The 15,045-nt window shown below is 42.2% G+C and overlaps 1 protein-coding gene across 10 annotated transcripts in view; it reads right to left on the bottom strand.

Moving 5' to 3' along the window:
• Positions 1-15,045, bottom strand: part of SASH1 (SAM and SH3 domain containing 1) — a 528,498-nt gene that overhangs the window by 25,409 nt on the left and 488,044 nt on the right. For 6 of the 10 annotated variants that reach the window (XM_038132236.1, XM_038132242.1, XM_038132238.1 and 3 more), the window contains exon 9: positions 771-903. In XM_038132236.1, coding sequence (XP_037988164.1) covers positions 771-903 — 133 coding nt within the window. Of the gene's footprint in view, positions 1-770; positions 904-1,117; positions 1,562-1,608; positions 3,135-6,253; positions 15,012-15,045 lie in introns of those variants that run through there. The other 4 variants (XM_038132243.1, XM_038132246.1, XM_038132245.1 and 1 more) reach the window with 4 other exon arrangements.

Raw genomic sequence — 15,045 nt, 5'->3', positions numbered from 1 at the left:
TCCAGTGAGGACTCGAGAATAGCTGTGCAGAGGGGCTCCTGAGGATCAGGCTCCATTAATCTGAGTGCTCACACATGCATACAGGTCATCCGGAGTTAATTCTGCAGCATCGTGTTCCCAGGGCCTGAACTCTGCTTCCCTTTCCCCACCCTTCTCCTCCTCCTCCCTTCTCTCCCCCTTTCTGTAGGGAGCAGGGTTCATTTAGAAGCCAAATTGCAGACAGAAACCCCTGGAAGTAGAAGTCATGATGCAGCCTCTATCCCACAAGAATGTCTGATAGAGGTTCTGTATTTTTGCCACAGGGTGATGCCATGTGGTTCAACTGCACCACCAGCCAGCTGCTACCCTCCCAAAACGAGCAGGAGCTTCACCTGTGTGCCACCCAGGGCCTGGAAGGAGGAAGCAGTGCGGTAATAGCTCCACTTACCTCCTTGCTGAGCTTGTGGGGCAGCTGGCTGGGATTGCTCCCAGGCTCATTCCCTCCCCAGCATGGGGCATACAACATAAGCCAACTTCTAATCTCTTAATGAGGGGCTCTCCAGCACTGCTCTGAGAATACCAGATCAGCAGTAACCACATTCTAGGCTGTCACTTTCCTCCTTCTAAAGCCTAAAAATTCAGTAACTTAAGGCATGCATGACAGACAAGGCAGTTGTTCCTACCATCCCTTATGAATACTCCACCCTTCCCTCCCCCAACCCTCCACTTTCTGTCCCCCGTCAACAGAAACATGAATTCACACAAACAGCTTTAACCACGTTGCTTTTTACCTTCTGTGCTGGGTTTTTTCATTTCTTCAACTCTTATGAGTTTCTTCCTGACTCTGCGAGTAGAATTCACCAGCTTGTGCAACCTCTTAAACTTCACCGACTCCTCTGTTTCATCATCGGATTGTTCTCTTGACTGGCAAAGAAACAAAGGGAATATTAATAAAGCACCAGTTCCATGGCTTGCTCCTTCAAGTCAAGTTAACCCAGCTCATCTGCTGCGTTGTGTCAATGCAGCTCTGTAACTGGTGTTATATTTTCAGCTCGGGTCAGCCAGAAACATTTAAATTACTGAGGGTTTTCTTGTTTTCTTTTTTTTTTCTTTTTCTTTTTCTGAAAGCATGACATACCATTTTGATTTCTAAATCTGTGCAACGTAAGATCCTAGGCACCGAAACGCATTTCTGCCCTTGTCTTTCTTCATATGCATTGTGTAATAACTACTTCCACGTCCTCTTCCAGTATGTTTCAGGCAGGGCTCTTTTCCAGGGTTCTTCTTACCATACCAGTTATGCTCCCGTGGTTTAGTCAGTCCCTGGTCTGTCTGGCATCTCAGAACTTGCTATTTAAACCTGGTTATAAACAGCTTTTCCAAACTGAAGCTATCACTGACGACTTCTCTTTTTTTCCCCCCCCAGTCTTCCCAGAAAATCAAAAACAGCAGCACAAGAAAGGGAAGGAAAGGAAGGAGGAGACCTCATCTGCCTCACTCACAGACTGCCACAGCTACAGAATCTTCCCTTCCTCCTCCCTGTTCCTTACACTCCTCCTTAAGGCTCTTGAGGCTCGAAATAAGATGGACAGAGCATTCCTCCAGCACTGACCAAGGGAAAACTCTGACCTTTTCAGATATACAGTGCAGTCCATATTCCCCAGCATCCCGTTTCGTTTTGCATCTGATCCAGTATGCTCAGTTCCAGCTGTTTTCCCTCAAGTATCAAACATTACAGAGACAAAAAAAAATTCCCTTCTCTCCAGCAGCAGTGACACAACAAGCTGAAACAATCCATTCCTTGTGAACGAGAAGACAACTTCGATTTTCGAGCCAGATCCAATGTTCAACGTGCTACTTCCTCTGTTTTAATCAGTTCAGAATGTGGAAGGCGGGGGGGGGGGGGGGGGGAAGGGCAGGGAAGGGGAGAGGAGAGGAGGCCAGCAGGGCTCTCCGGCTTGGCCAGGACAGCCCTGGCATCCTGCGCCGCTGCACATTCCTGCGCACAGCACAGGCTCCAGCTGGAGTGCAGTATGGATCGTATACCTTACTTTGTTTGCACTCACAGTCCCAGCCAACTCACAGCATTCCTAATGGTCAGCTCTAAAAACCCTCATGCAACTTCCTGTCAGTGCAGCTATCTGGGTTTCCACAGTGTGCTCATCCTTTTTTCTCCTTCTCCTTAATTAAACTTTTAAAAATAAAGATCCCCAAGAGATGCAAGCCAAGTAAAAACAAACAAACAAAAAAAGCCATCCCCTTCTCTTCCCAGCAAAAATTCTGTCTGCTTATCTGAAGGATGAATAAGAGAAGCCAAACATAAAAATGCTTTCTACTTTTGTAGTGCACTTAAATACCAGGATGAGGTACTGAAGGCAGATGCCATGGGGCAGGACACCAATTAGCAGCTGCACTGGAATGCTTCCAAAGGCACACACAGTGCCTCACAGAGCCAGGGCAGCTCTGAAAGCCTACCCCCCAGGCACGCACCTCACAAGAGCCCCAGAACCACACCAGAGCAAACTTCAACAAATTTCTGTAAGGGCACTGTCCATTACCAGCTTCCCACAAACTTTGCATTACTCCAAAATAAGGAAGAATACCAAACTGACCACATATGGCAGTAGGAATTGTCAATACATCATCCAAGAGTTGCACAAATGCATTTACTGTGGTTACAGACTGGCTAGGTAATTAATAAACCTCCTTTGGGAAAAATAGGACGCTAAAGAGTACCCGGGTTGTTTACATGAAGTAAATTAAGCAACTCCATGAGCATTAATTCACAGATTATGCCTAGGACAACTTAGTGATATGTCAAACGAGACAGACACATTTAGATAAGATGATGAATGGATTATTGGTTGTAATCAAGAAGTTCAGTCATGACTTCTTGGGCCATTAAGTGCATCCTGGCAAGCAACCATCATGCATATTCTGCACTCAATATATGTTTATTTCAAAAGCAATTACTCTAGGGGATTGCTTTCCATCATTACATTTTGTACACCCTCAGTTTGCAACACTACTGTTTTTGAAACTGTGAGCTCTGTAACACTTAAAGAACAGCTCACACTTGGTCCTCCCACCCAGGATTTCATTGAAGAATAATAGACAGCTAGTCCTGCTTTGCACCACTGCTATCTATCTGATAAGGAACTGTGCCCCCTCAGGGTTATGAAGACTCAACAACAACAACAACAACAACAATGAGAGAGCTTTGAAAACATCTGACATTTGCATTCACAAGTACCACAGCAAGAGTAAGTGTCAAAACAGCCTCAGCGCAAGGTACTGAAATCAAACCTGAGTGGGTGATACAGAGGGTGCTCACCATACTTCAAAATAAACAAAGTCCAACCACAATTAAGTGCCAGCTGCTTTTCTCCAATGCTTCAGGACTCCTAGCACCCTTTTGAGCTGGGGTCCTCCACAAGCAGCGACAGATCCTTTCTATCTCCCGTGCTTCACAGGCAGGTGAGAACAGGTCATGCTTTACGGGCAGATGAAGACAGTCTCCCTCCAGAATCCTACTTCCTATCATACCAGGTAGCATGTGACAGAGAATCTTCTACAGTGAAAAAGGATCGACAATAAGTTTATGCAAAAAAGCCTAAAAATTGTGATTACACCAGTGGTGCTGCTCAGGAAACTTTATTGTTAAATAATGCCAATTCCTTGAAAATGAATGCATTTCAAAAGGGTTACTCTTCACTTACTTCCTGTTTTTGAATCAACTTTTTAAGAAAGGCCTTAGAATTATCAAAAGTTTCCACTTTGGCACATGGGAAACAGAGCTTAATTTTCCAGCTCAACCAATGCTTTCTTTTACAGCTAATATTAAAGAGAAAACAGAAATGTAAAACATTCAGGCCATAACCGAGATATTTGGAAATCATTTGAACTTCCATGTTTTGACTTCCCCAACCCACTCTACACCCCCCTCTTTCATGGTGACCAAATTGCTTTTTTTGGTAGCTGTCCCTGACTTCAGATGGGAAAACTATCCCAGCATTCCCAAAGCATGGCAGGCTGGGCAAATGGCCTCCTGGACAGCTCTAGCAGCAAGGCCTTGGCACAGGGCTTGGATGTAGGCAGCTGCAAGCTCCCTCTTGCTCTCTTCCCCCTCCACAGGCACTCCAGCGTGCTGCAGCACTGCAGAAGGGTAGACATGGTCTGTTATGGAGTGGATGAGTCTGCAAGATGCTCAACCACAGACAGGCTCTCCAGCACTGGAGGAATCCATGCTGCACCCTGTCCACCAATGCCTCCTGGCCCTGGCACATGACTCTTCAACCAGGCCAAGCCTCGGTGTCCTTAATGTGCAATAAAACAGCCAGAGCCCCTCCAGCTCCCTGTCCCCCTGTGCACAGCCAAGGTAGGCCTCTCCCTGTGCCCTCAAGGGGACAACAAACAGATTTGCAGCACTGCAAATAGGAACAACTTAACTTCCATCTCCTCTGCTCCAAATTTTTCCATCCGAAAGCCCATATGGCTCAACTTTTAATTACTTTGGCTAATGCTGTATGTAGTAATTCTGTGGTGAATGCTTAAGTGTTTCATTTCTGGTTTCCAGGGCAACATTACATCAGACTGCAGACAGCTGGCTCCACAGCCCCAAACCATAGCGAATTGGCCAAAGCCGAGGCACAAACTCGCGCTGGTTGAAAGCGAGCGCAGGGCTCGGCCGGGCTGCCGGGGACCCGGCGCGGCCCGCGGGGCCCCTTGGCGGGGCTGGCTGGGCGGGGCCGCCCTTCCCCGCGCCTCGGAGCAAGTGCATCCCGCATCTGCGATGCTCTCACGGCGCGGAAACCCGCCAGCTCCAGAGCTTGGCTGCACAAACGCGCCAAGGACTGCAGGGAGACGGGGAATATATTAACAGCATCTGGAAATACCAAGAACTGCATGCAGAGGACTGCAGGCACCACGTACCACACGGCTGGAAAACTACAGAGAGGCCAAGGCCCATACCCACTGCTCAGCTTTTCACTGCAAACAAATGTGGTCACAAACAATGAAGATGCTCTCAAATCCAGAAGAAATAAATCCCCTCTGCCACCTCTCACCTCCCTTCACCTTGGAAAACTCCCGACCTGTGAATCCCCAAAGGCCGCACTTTGCATCACCTCATACGTAAGATCAAAGTAAAGAGCTTCACGTTCAGGAACAAATAGGAAACTAGCACACATACTCTGACATTCTAGGAGCGCTTTACAGTTCTGCTGCTGGCACCCTTCTTGCTTTCTCTCCTGCTTTTCTCACGCAGGCTCTTTGCTGCTGCTTGCTCGGGAGGCAGGGCACACGCCTTGCTCTGCTGCTCTCTAGCAATCCAGCCCATTTCACACGCCACCGAAATAACAATCTTAACCTCCCTCTTTGAATTAGTGCTTCACAGAGAGAAAGGGAGAGTGAGAGAGAGAGAACTAACATTTATTAGTGTTCTTGGAATTAACTGGCAAAATGTAAACCAGAAGTAAGTAGCTGGCTTTCGACAGGACTATGTTTGGAAACACTTCAGGGTTATAGCAGCAGTCCTTAAAAAACAGGCAAAGCTTGGTAGTCAATAAAAATGTGTAAGAAACACTAGGATAACATCCAGTTAAAGCTATAACTGATTAATTTGCTTCAGCTCCAGAAAAAACCCCAAACATATATGACTTTTTCATGAGCCGTGTGAAGCCATTTAGAGAGATGTTACAATTTTACAGTTCACTTTATGCCCAGTAATAGTTCAGCCCCAAACTGAAATCTCTAGGAAACCTTCCATTTAAGAAAAAAGGAAACCTTTTAATACCTGCATAAACTTAAGCTGCAATTCTTTTTCGCTATCAGACAATTAATGTTCAGCAAAGTGGGGCAAAAAACCATATTTAGATTCATAGACACATCACATTACATCCTCCAGCCCTGGCTAGCTCACCTCAGAACTACAAACTCTATAGTAAATATGGTTTTAAAAGAGACTTTGCTGTTCCCTTTAGGAGATGTGGCTACACGTGTCCTTTCTTCTTTCTAACAGGCTTTCCATCTGCCAAAAATCCCAACCATTCTAACTTTAAAAAGTTTTTTATTAAAGATGCCTGGATAAAGTCAGAGACAGGAAAATAGAACAGAAAAGAACTTAAAAGCCCAAGGAAAGGAAAAGGAAAGCTGAGAAAAGCTGTGCATGCTGTGCTGTGCCTAAGAATAACCACAAAAGCTTTTTCTCTTTCTCTCTCTCTCTGAAACAGGAGGCACATCCTCTCCACATCATGCTACATGCTCAGTGACTTACCAGCTTCGGCATTTATAGGCCTAAAGCTCAGTTTCGAGTATTTTCCCCCGAGTCCTCAACCGCTGTCAGCTTTGTAACCCTAAAATTTAGGAGCAGACACTTCTTCTTAAGTATTGAATTTGCTCTGAATCCTGCACACAAAATGCCTCTTCTCTCGAGTTACATTATCAGACACCAAACTGGCTCCGATTCCAGTGCTGAATATGTAAAGAAGAAAAAAGCGTGATGCTGGACTCAATTAGCTGTTTTCTGCTCACTGATTGATTCCCCCAGTTACTCGCTAGCTGCATAACTTGCAAGAAAGGCATAAGTCATCAGCTCTAAGCAAATCTTCTATTCACCACAAGGAAAAAAGGGAGTGTTGTACATGGCAAACAATCCCTGTTTTCACTGACGAAGGCTTGCTGACCTCTTGCTGGCCTCCAGTTCCTTAATTACTGTCTATGGAATTTCAGTGAAAGAAAAAGATACAGAGAATCTCTGCAAAGCCAGGACGAAGAGTGACCCTCAAACACTACCACTAGAGTGGAGGCCGTGTCTATAGGAAATGTAACTTAAACCCTTTACCAAGCTTTTTTAATTTTCTCTTTTTTAATACTTTTGACAAAAATCCCAGGAGGATTTCCCTTTATAAAAAGCATATTTGAAAGGAAAATAAACCTTGCTTAAATGTTTTTTAAGTTGGTGAACTTAGATACTTATTTTTTGATCTTTCCCCTCAGTTTCAGTGCTAGAAAAGGCATAAATAAGAACTGGAAAGAGAAATGCTGGTCCAGAAGTGGTGGCTTTATGAAGTATTGCAGTGTGACTTTAAAGTTCTCTGCCTAGGCTGGACTCAGTTCTCCCTTCCTAAGAAACAGACTCTGAGATGCTCAAAGTAAGTTGGCACGCCTTTTACCAACCACACCTTACCCCAAACCTCACAAAAAATCCAGAATTTGGACATTTCTTCTCAGAGCACATGAAAACAGGGACCAAGATTGCTGCTTATTGGGAACACTGCTATCCAAGGGTGGCAAGCAGTAGCATAGGCATACCACAACAGCACTCTCTTTAAGCCAGGGAAGATTCTCCTTTATCAGGACCACACTATAAGTGGTCTGTTTATCTGGATTTACTGCAAATCAATCACATTGGGAAATCATAGCTGGACTAAACATCTATTTCCTTTGATGGCTAGCTAATTTTAATGAGCCCCTCAGTCAAATAGCCTTTTTCAATTTCTCAAATCACCTTTTTAGTAGTGACTGTACACAGCTTTTCTACTCCCGAGTGGTCATGTAAGCTAAATTGACTAGTGTGCTGTAGCTGGGTTCTTACCCTTGAATTACTTCAGCCCCAAAACTCTGATGTAAAGCCCTATGGAAAATTCTAAGCTTCAGATAAAACCAGCTAGTGTTCTCCAGTTTCAATAACATACAAGCCCACATCAAGTGAAACATGACAGCAACTTCCTTGAAATGTATCCCAGATTCCCTTAAAAGTTCATGGCCATGAATGAAACTGATCTAAGTTTGGGGCTTTGCAACTTGAGTTTTAAAGGTTTTGGGTTTCATTAAAAAAGCTTCACAGACCTCTAATCCTTGCACAGGCTGCGTAAGAAAACTGCATGAAACTAATAAGTGATAAGCTGTATCATATCCTGAAGTTACAAATAACAGCCTCCAAAATTTTAAAGAAAATTTCCAGAGGTCATCAATATATTTTTTTCCAAGAACATGAATTGCAAGGTCTGTGCAAGTCTAAAATGTGCAGTGTCAGACCCCGTAGGTAACCATGTCTGGGTTTGGTCTGTGATTACTTATAAGAAAATCAAAGGAGCATCCAACGGCTACTTTGATGAGAGATATATTACACATTAGCTGGTGTAATGCAAACGACACTGCTTGCTGAAATTAGTGGGAAATATTTGTCATAAGTAACGAGAGCATAAAAGTTTAATTCTCCCAGGAGGTCTGTCTTGATACAAGAATAGCTGCTTAGGCAAATTCCTAGCTGTTAACTGTTTCCAGGTTTTAGTTTAAATTTGAGAAGCACATTGCTGACATTTGTATCTGCAAGCCAGACACATTTCCTCATGGTGAAGTGCTTCTCTCACTGATTAGCATAATCAATTTTAATGACATTACAACTGTACTTATGTACCACTTGTCATAGGTATATGTAGCAGAATGAAGCTCTGAATTACATTATTTTGTACCTGTTACAATGCAACATTCTTTTCCAATTCTCCTGCAGACTCCTCTGCACATGGAATCAAAAAGTCTTTTACAAGACTCTCTCAACTGAATCTTATGTTTTGGCAAGGCTAAGAAGATTCAGGGAGAATTCCTACACTTTGGCATAGGCTGTACTATTAATAAATGGAGTACTCTACTGGTGCTGGAAATTCAACTCTCGACTTCTTGGAAAACCAAGGGTGAAACAGCAATACATGAAACAAAGCAAAATTCCTATCAGAGAAAGAAGGGAAGGATGAGAACCTTTTAGTGAAGGCTGTAGTAACTTAAGTTACATTCTTATAGTACCTTCAATCAGGATGTTAATATTACCATCCAAAGCATGAGGAAGGAAACACCAGCACTGGGGAAAGGGCACAAGGGGTAACCAATGAGAGGGCAATTAAAATTTTCTCTTGTACCACAAGGAAAGTTTATTCAGCCTGTGTCTGCCAAATAGGGCAGTGAAACACGTGGCTTTTGAAATTCCTAATTCTTGAACTGAGCAAAGCTTTGTTCTAATTTAATAGGCTTGGGGGCAGGGAAACCACATTATGGATTATAGCATCTTCTGCTGGCTGATGCATGGAGAACAGGAAAAAGCTGGTACCACCCCCTCACCCTCTAGGTAGTAAACAGAAAAAACAGGCAGCTGCCAAAAGGCAAGAAGGGTATAAAAAAGTGAACTAGTATGTTAGAATAAATATTAATCTGCCTTCCCTCTCCCATCCTCTTTAAACACATGGCCAAACATTTAGCAATAAAGTAAGTCAATAGGGCTTGTCTGAATGCATGCAGACAGAAGCTGTTATGTACACGCCTAACTGCAGCCACTGCTTGGGGGTTACTGTAAGCTCTGAGTCATGACAGCAGGAAGATTTTTCTCAGAGACTTTACAACAGACTAACTACAGGAGAAACTCCTGCTGGCAGTGAGCAGGAGGTTTACTTAGGCTACATTCCTGCCAGCTGCTCAGTACAATCCTGTGGTGACAATGTTTAGTCCTGCTAGGGACACATATCTAGCCAAGCTGTATCTGATAACAACACAGGTGGCTCTTGCGTGGTAAATAATACTTAAAGACGTGACACAGTTTTATTCTGAATAATTTGCAGCTGTTTCTCCTGCAAATTCTGAAGTGTTCTGGAAAATTTCAGAAAAAATAGGTAAGAAACTCAGTAAGAGTGTTCTACAAAACCAAATACAAACACATCAATGGTCTCATGCTTTGCTATCATCACTCCCCAGCACTGACCTTACTTTGGGTTGTGTCATGGGAACTGTAATGACGATTTCCATTTCTCTCATGAAGGTTTTTGTATTACTGTACCCATGAGAATTCCTGCTCTTATGCATAGATAGAGGGGAAAGATCATAACAAAATATGCTGTAATTCTTCTGCTACCAGCTTTCACCCAGAGGTGCTGGACACCGTCCCTGTGATCTGTGGAAAAGGAGGGCAGCCAGTACCTCCCAGGACAGGTCCCTGTGACAGGCACACAGCGTGGGAATTTACCAATACCATTTTGAAGCATGTCTTATTATAGGTTCTTTTTCATCATAATTATTACTAAGCACTAACAGTATTACAGGAATTTGGGCAGTAATAGTAAATACACCACCCAATACAATGAGGCACATCAGTGCCTTTCAGGAAATCTTAACAGAAATTGGGTCACTAGATTCTTTGGAGCAAAGATGAAAGCTCTGCATTAATTCACAGCCACACGCAGCAGCAGCTCCCCTCTGTTACTTGAAAGAGCATGCAGGGCCTGGAGGCAGCAACAAATTCTCCAAGAAGAGGTAAAACACAGAAAAATCTTCCTCTACCCTTTAGCCTTTAATGGAAAAGAAACCTTATCAAAAATGGTGAGTCCTGGGATAACAGCAAAACCAGGGCTAACACTTCAAAATATTCACATTGCTCCAAATTAAATACTACTGTTTAAAGTAAAACAAACCTCATCATACCCTACTCTCTGTGGATACCCAATGCTGACTCCCAATATACACTGACTCTGAGCTGATTTTGAACAAATTAAACTGAAAATACCAAAAGAAGGACTTTTTTTCTGTTTATGCTAGCAGTCCTGTATTATGAGCAATAATAATGTTAACCAATGATAAAAAATTTTAAGAATCCATCAGTGCTATGAATAAAAATCAGTTAAAAATAGCTGCATTTAGAAAGCATCCACATACTGAAATACAGTATAACCCTGAATAATGTGGATTTGCTGTAATTATGCTTAGATTTACTTTTGAGGTAATTGGTGCTACAGAAGTTACACTTTCATTATTTCTTTTCTTCCTATTCTTCACACTTATCACACACAGTAATGACTTTCATGAGCCAGAGATAATTATATCAGACTCATTTGTCAGAGTCAGGTTTGTACCATGGGTAACACAATCCTGATTCAACAGCTTCAGCATCTCTGAGACTGAAATGAATACAGCTCAAAGTCCATTCTCATCTGTTACTCTGCCTTTGATGCCTGTAGCAGACACAAACCCAATTCTGCACAGCCTTTCAACTTTTATCCCTATTTAACCACTTGTTTAAAAAAAAAAAAAAAGTTCAAGAGCAACAAATTATTATCTCAGTCCAGCCAGAGCTATTGCTGTGTGGACTCCATGGACTGCCATCTGTTAAAAAATGGATCTAGAGAAGACAGAAAAGAGAGGCAACCCAGGGGGGACTTGTACCCAGCATCAGCCTCGTGGCAGATGCAGATGTGCACAGCACACTTACAGGTCTGCCCCACGGCAGCCACTCTCCTCAGAGAAACCAAATGGGGTGCCAGTTTCCTACTGGTAATGTAATGATCCTGGGAACACAAATGTTGGGAGGGCAGGGATGTAAAACAGCACTGCAGGCCCCCCCGCTGTCCATGTGTGGGCCATATTGTTGGAGGGAAATGCTGCTTTTGTTCTCTCCACTCAAAAATATTATGGTCTCTCTCCTGAGGCTGCTAAGGCACATCTGGTAGGTGGGGTGATGTCAGACAAGCATGGCACAGCTCACTGTGGCACCTTTCAAATGAAGGCCAGCTACACTACCTTGAAGTTCCCTGGATGGGTGAGCATTACCCGCTGATCGAAACCATAATACAGAAGATGAGACCAACAACCAGTTTGGTTCAGGGATAATTACAACTTCATTCAGCTTGCATGTACAGAAACTGTCGGTGAACTTAATTAGTGGTTTGTGTCAGTGTCAGCACACATATGACACACACTTCTGTCAAGCTCCCTGGTGCTTCCTCTTCCATTTCCCCTGGCATGAAACATGGCAAATGGTACAATTGGTGGTCTTTAGCAGAGGGCACAGGAAAGAAACTGACGGCCACACTGAACATACTGACTTCTCCTTGTGCATGGTTCTCCAGGCTGGGCTGGTGCCATACCAGCAAGGGCTCTGAGGATGAAGCAGCCCTATTTTAGAAGAACTGAGAATGTCAGGCCCCAAAAGTTATCAAATGATCTTCTATCTTTAGGAAGCATAAAAGCCACCTCAGTGTAAAGAAAGAATGTGATAGAATTTTGAAGTCCTCTCTTTCCCTGGACTTTCTGACTCCTGAGGACAAATAGGGCCTTATCTACAATCCAGAAAGGGATCCATTTGTAATCTGCACCTGCTTTACATCCCAATGCTTGGCACAAGGCAATGAAAGCTTGTCTAGTGCTAATGTGAACTGCTTTCATTGCAACAGAGATGAAACGTAAATATTCAGAAATAAATTTGTAAGAAAATCATGAGGCTTTTTAGAGCTCTGATACATCTGACTGAAAAGAAAACAGTTTCAACTGCATACCAACATTAGCAAATAAAGAACACACAAATTTGTTGTGAAACAGGGGGACCACAGTAGTGAGGCTGAAAGCTACTAATTACTCCATAGTGGCAAAGAACCAGGTCACCTACTGGCTTGGCAAGGCTTTTGTTTGTTTATTTGTTTCTTAAGAACAAACAAACAGGACATACAATTAAGAGCACAGCAATGACATTGGGCTGCCTGCCTCGGGATGCTGACCTTTCTACTCCTCACTCCTTTGTGGTTCATCTTTAGGGTTTAGTTTTGTTAAGGGTATGCAACCCAAGTTTCCATTTCCCGATAATTTAAAAGAGGAGAACCTGGAGAACAGAATCCTCAAATCAATCTTTAAAATGAGAACCTTTAAATCAACAGCAGTTATGGTAGTCATAAACACAACAGCTATAGAAGCTTTTTTTAAAAAGTGGTCTTTTCCTAAAAAGGAAAATAATAACTTATGATATATGCACTTTAGATATTATTTGTATGCTGTGGGCACAGCTGACTTCAAAGGAAAGGATTACTTAAAACCTTAGAACACTTCAGACATTCTGCCTTCATTTTTAGATTCTCTCATTGCTTAGATTCTAACTTGTTTTTGTTTTGTTTACAAAATGACCACATTGTTTCATTAAAAACTGCCTAGTAACAACTTGGCTGTGAGACTGAAAAATAAATAAATAAGTTTAAAAAGCAAACAGAACCAGAAGAATCATTGTCCAAGGACTTCAAATTCAAACTGGAAATGTTTAGCTCAGGAACTTGTATTTTCAATTACTTTCCTAGTGTAAGTATAAGGCAGTGGGCTACCTAAAAGTATATTTTTAATATAGGGAGAACCATCTGTGCTTCATGGCCTATATAAAATGAGTGGGATAATTTTAAGTTGAGGTTCCAAATATGCAGAACACAAATCACACAAATGGCACTGAAACTTAAACCATTTGGGAGAGGAAGGGCTTGAAAACAGAATCATCTTGGCATGTCTTAAAGACTGGTCACTTCAGATTAGTAAAGAGGTCCTTTGGCAAAAAAGTCTGACTAAACACATATCCTATCTCTAGACATATCTAATGTTTTTCTTTGTTTGTTTTTCCCTTTTGTCAATTAGAGCCCAAAGTCTTTCACCCCAGTTAACCTCAGTTTCATTCTTGTCCACAAAAAAAAAAAAAAAAAGTCAGGCTGAGATTTGTTCTAACTTGAACTTTCATTTCTGCAGATGATCCTCTTCCCTTGAAGGCAAGCAGTTTAACAGCTTCTGTTAAAGGCAACCGGGACAAATCAGGACCGAGGGAAAAAGTCTTGAGAATTATCTACAATGACTGAATAGAGATCCCCCACTGAAGTTAGCAGAAATTTGATTCAAATCCTCCCAGAACAGCAGAGAGAGGCAACCAAGCTGCTGGCTCGAAGGGCAAAGATGGCTTAGGAAAACAACTTTAGAGAAAAGGTGCCAAGTCATTCTATTAGGACAGAAATACTGAATCATGTTCAGTCCTCAAGAGAAACACACAGCTTTCAGTAATTCAACACAAGTGTAAACCACTATCAAAAGATTTAAGAGAGAAATTCATTATCCTTTTGAGAGTTGACCACAGTAAATGAGAATTTTGAGGGGCTTATGCTATAGGTACCCCGGACAAAAGCCTTAAAAGAAGAGAAAGTTCAAGCTATAAATACTAATGAGGAAAGATCAGACATCTTTCAGCAGGCTAAACAATCGGTTCAGGAGTCAGGATCCTTCCTTCTCTATTCTTGGCACATTTTTGATATATCTGAACAGAGTATAAGGCAACATCCGTTCCCCTCTGCTCCAATGTAACTAAAGATGGGCATATTTTTTTGACCACAAACAAGAAAATCTTTCTCTGCCACCAAATATGTTAAACATCTCAAAAAATGACATTGCATTCCTTTTTTCATTTAGGAAGGAGGAGCTAACCAGCTGCTGCAGTTAGCCGGAAATTCCACTGACAATAAAATAAATAAATCAACCAATCATCTCAAAAGCCTATGATTCAATTATATGGGTTCCAAAGAGCTTGAATTTGACAGTCAAATGTGTTCTTCTCTAAGATTTATCTGTGAACTTCCAATTAGAGAACTGAAGTGGAATGAACTACTCAGTGAAAATGAAGATATCTGGAAGGAAAAAATAATTAATTCAGTATGGCATAACACAAAGACTGTCTGGTGCCCATAAAAACAACAGAAGTTAAACAGCTCAGAAGCAAAAAAAAAGGGGAGGAAAGCTTTCTCACTGTTTATGGATCTGACAAAAGCCACAAACTCTGGGCTGTGAGTTTGCAAATGCAGAGACAGAAGTGTTTGAAGGCAGCAGACAGCTAGGACTTAGCCAGTTCCTCATCTAGAATGTCTCAACAAGGGCTAGAAAAGCCTGAGAAAATCTACTGGTGAATCAACAACTTCCCTCTAAATGACCTAATAGCCATTTTCTGTGGGTTTTGAAACAAGGGGGATTTTTGCCTGGGACAGCTTGTGTTTCAAAAGCTCAGTGACAAAGTGGTGAGATTTAAAATAAAAAAAGAGAGATTATACAATAAGACTGTTGAAGTCTATGACAATAGATTTTGAAGATTTAAAATGCAAGTTAAAGATTCTCTGCAGGGAGAATAGAGCATCACAAGGTCAGTGATACATGTGCTATTAAGGAAATTGCCAGGTAAATCAGGATATTTCAGTACTGCAATGAGAGAATTTAAATATTAAATGACACTGGGGAGCTATATCACAA

Source organism: Motacilla alba, chromosome 3 (genome assembly GCF_015832195.1).
Source record: "Motacilla alba alba isolate MOTALB_02 chromosome 3, Motacilla_alba_V1.0_pri, whole genome shotgun sequence".
Lineage (NCBI taxonomy): Eukaryota > Metazoa > Chordata > Aves > Passeriformes > Motacillidae > Motacilla > Motacilla alba.
Note: the sequence above shows the minus strand (reverse complement) of the source record. Positions and strands in the feature narration are given on the sequence as shown.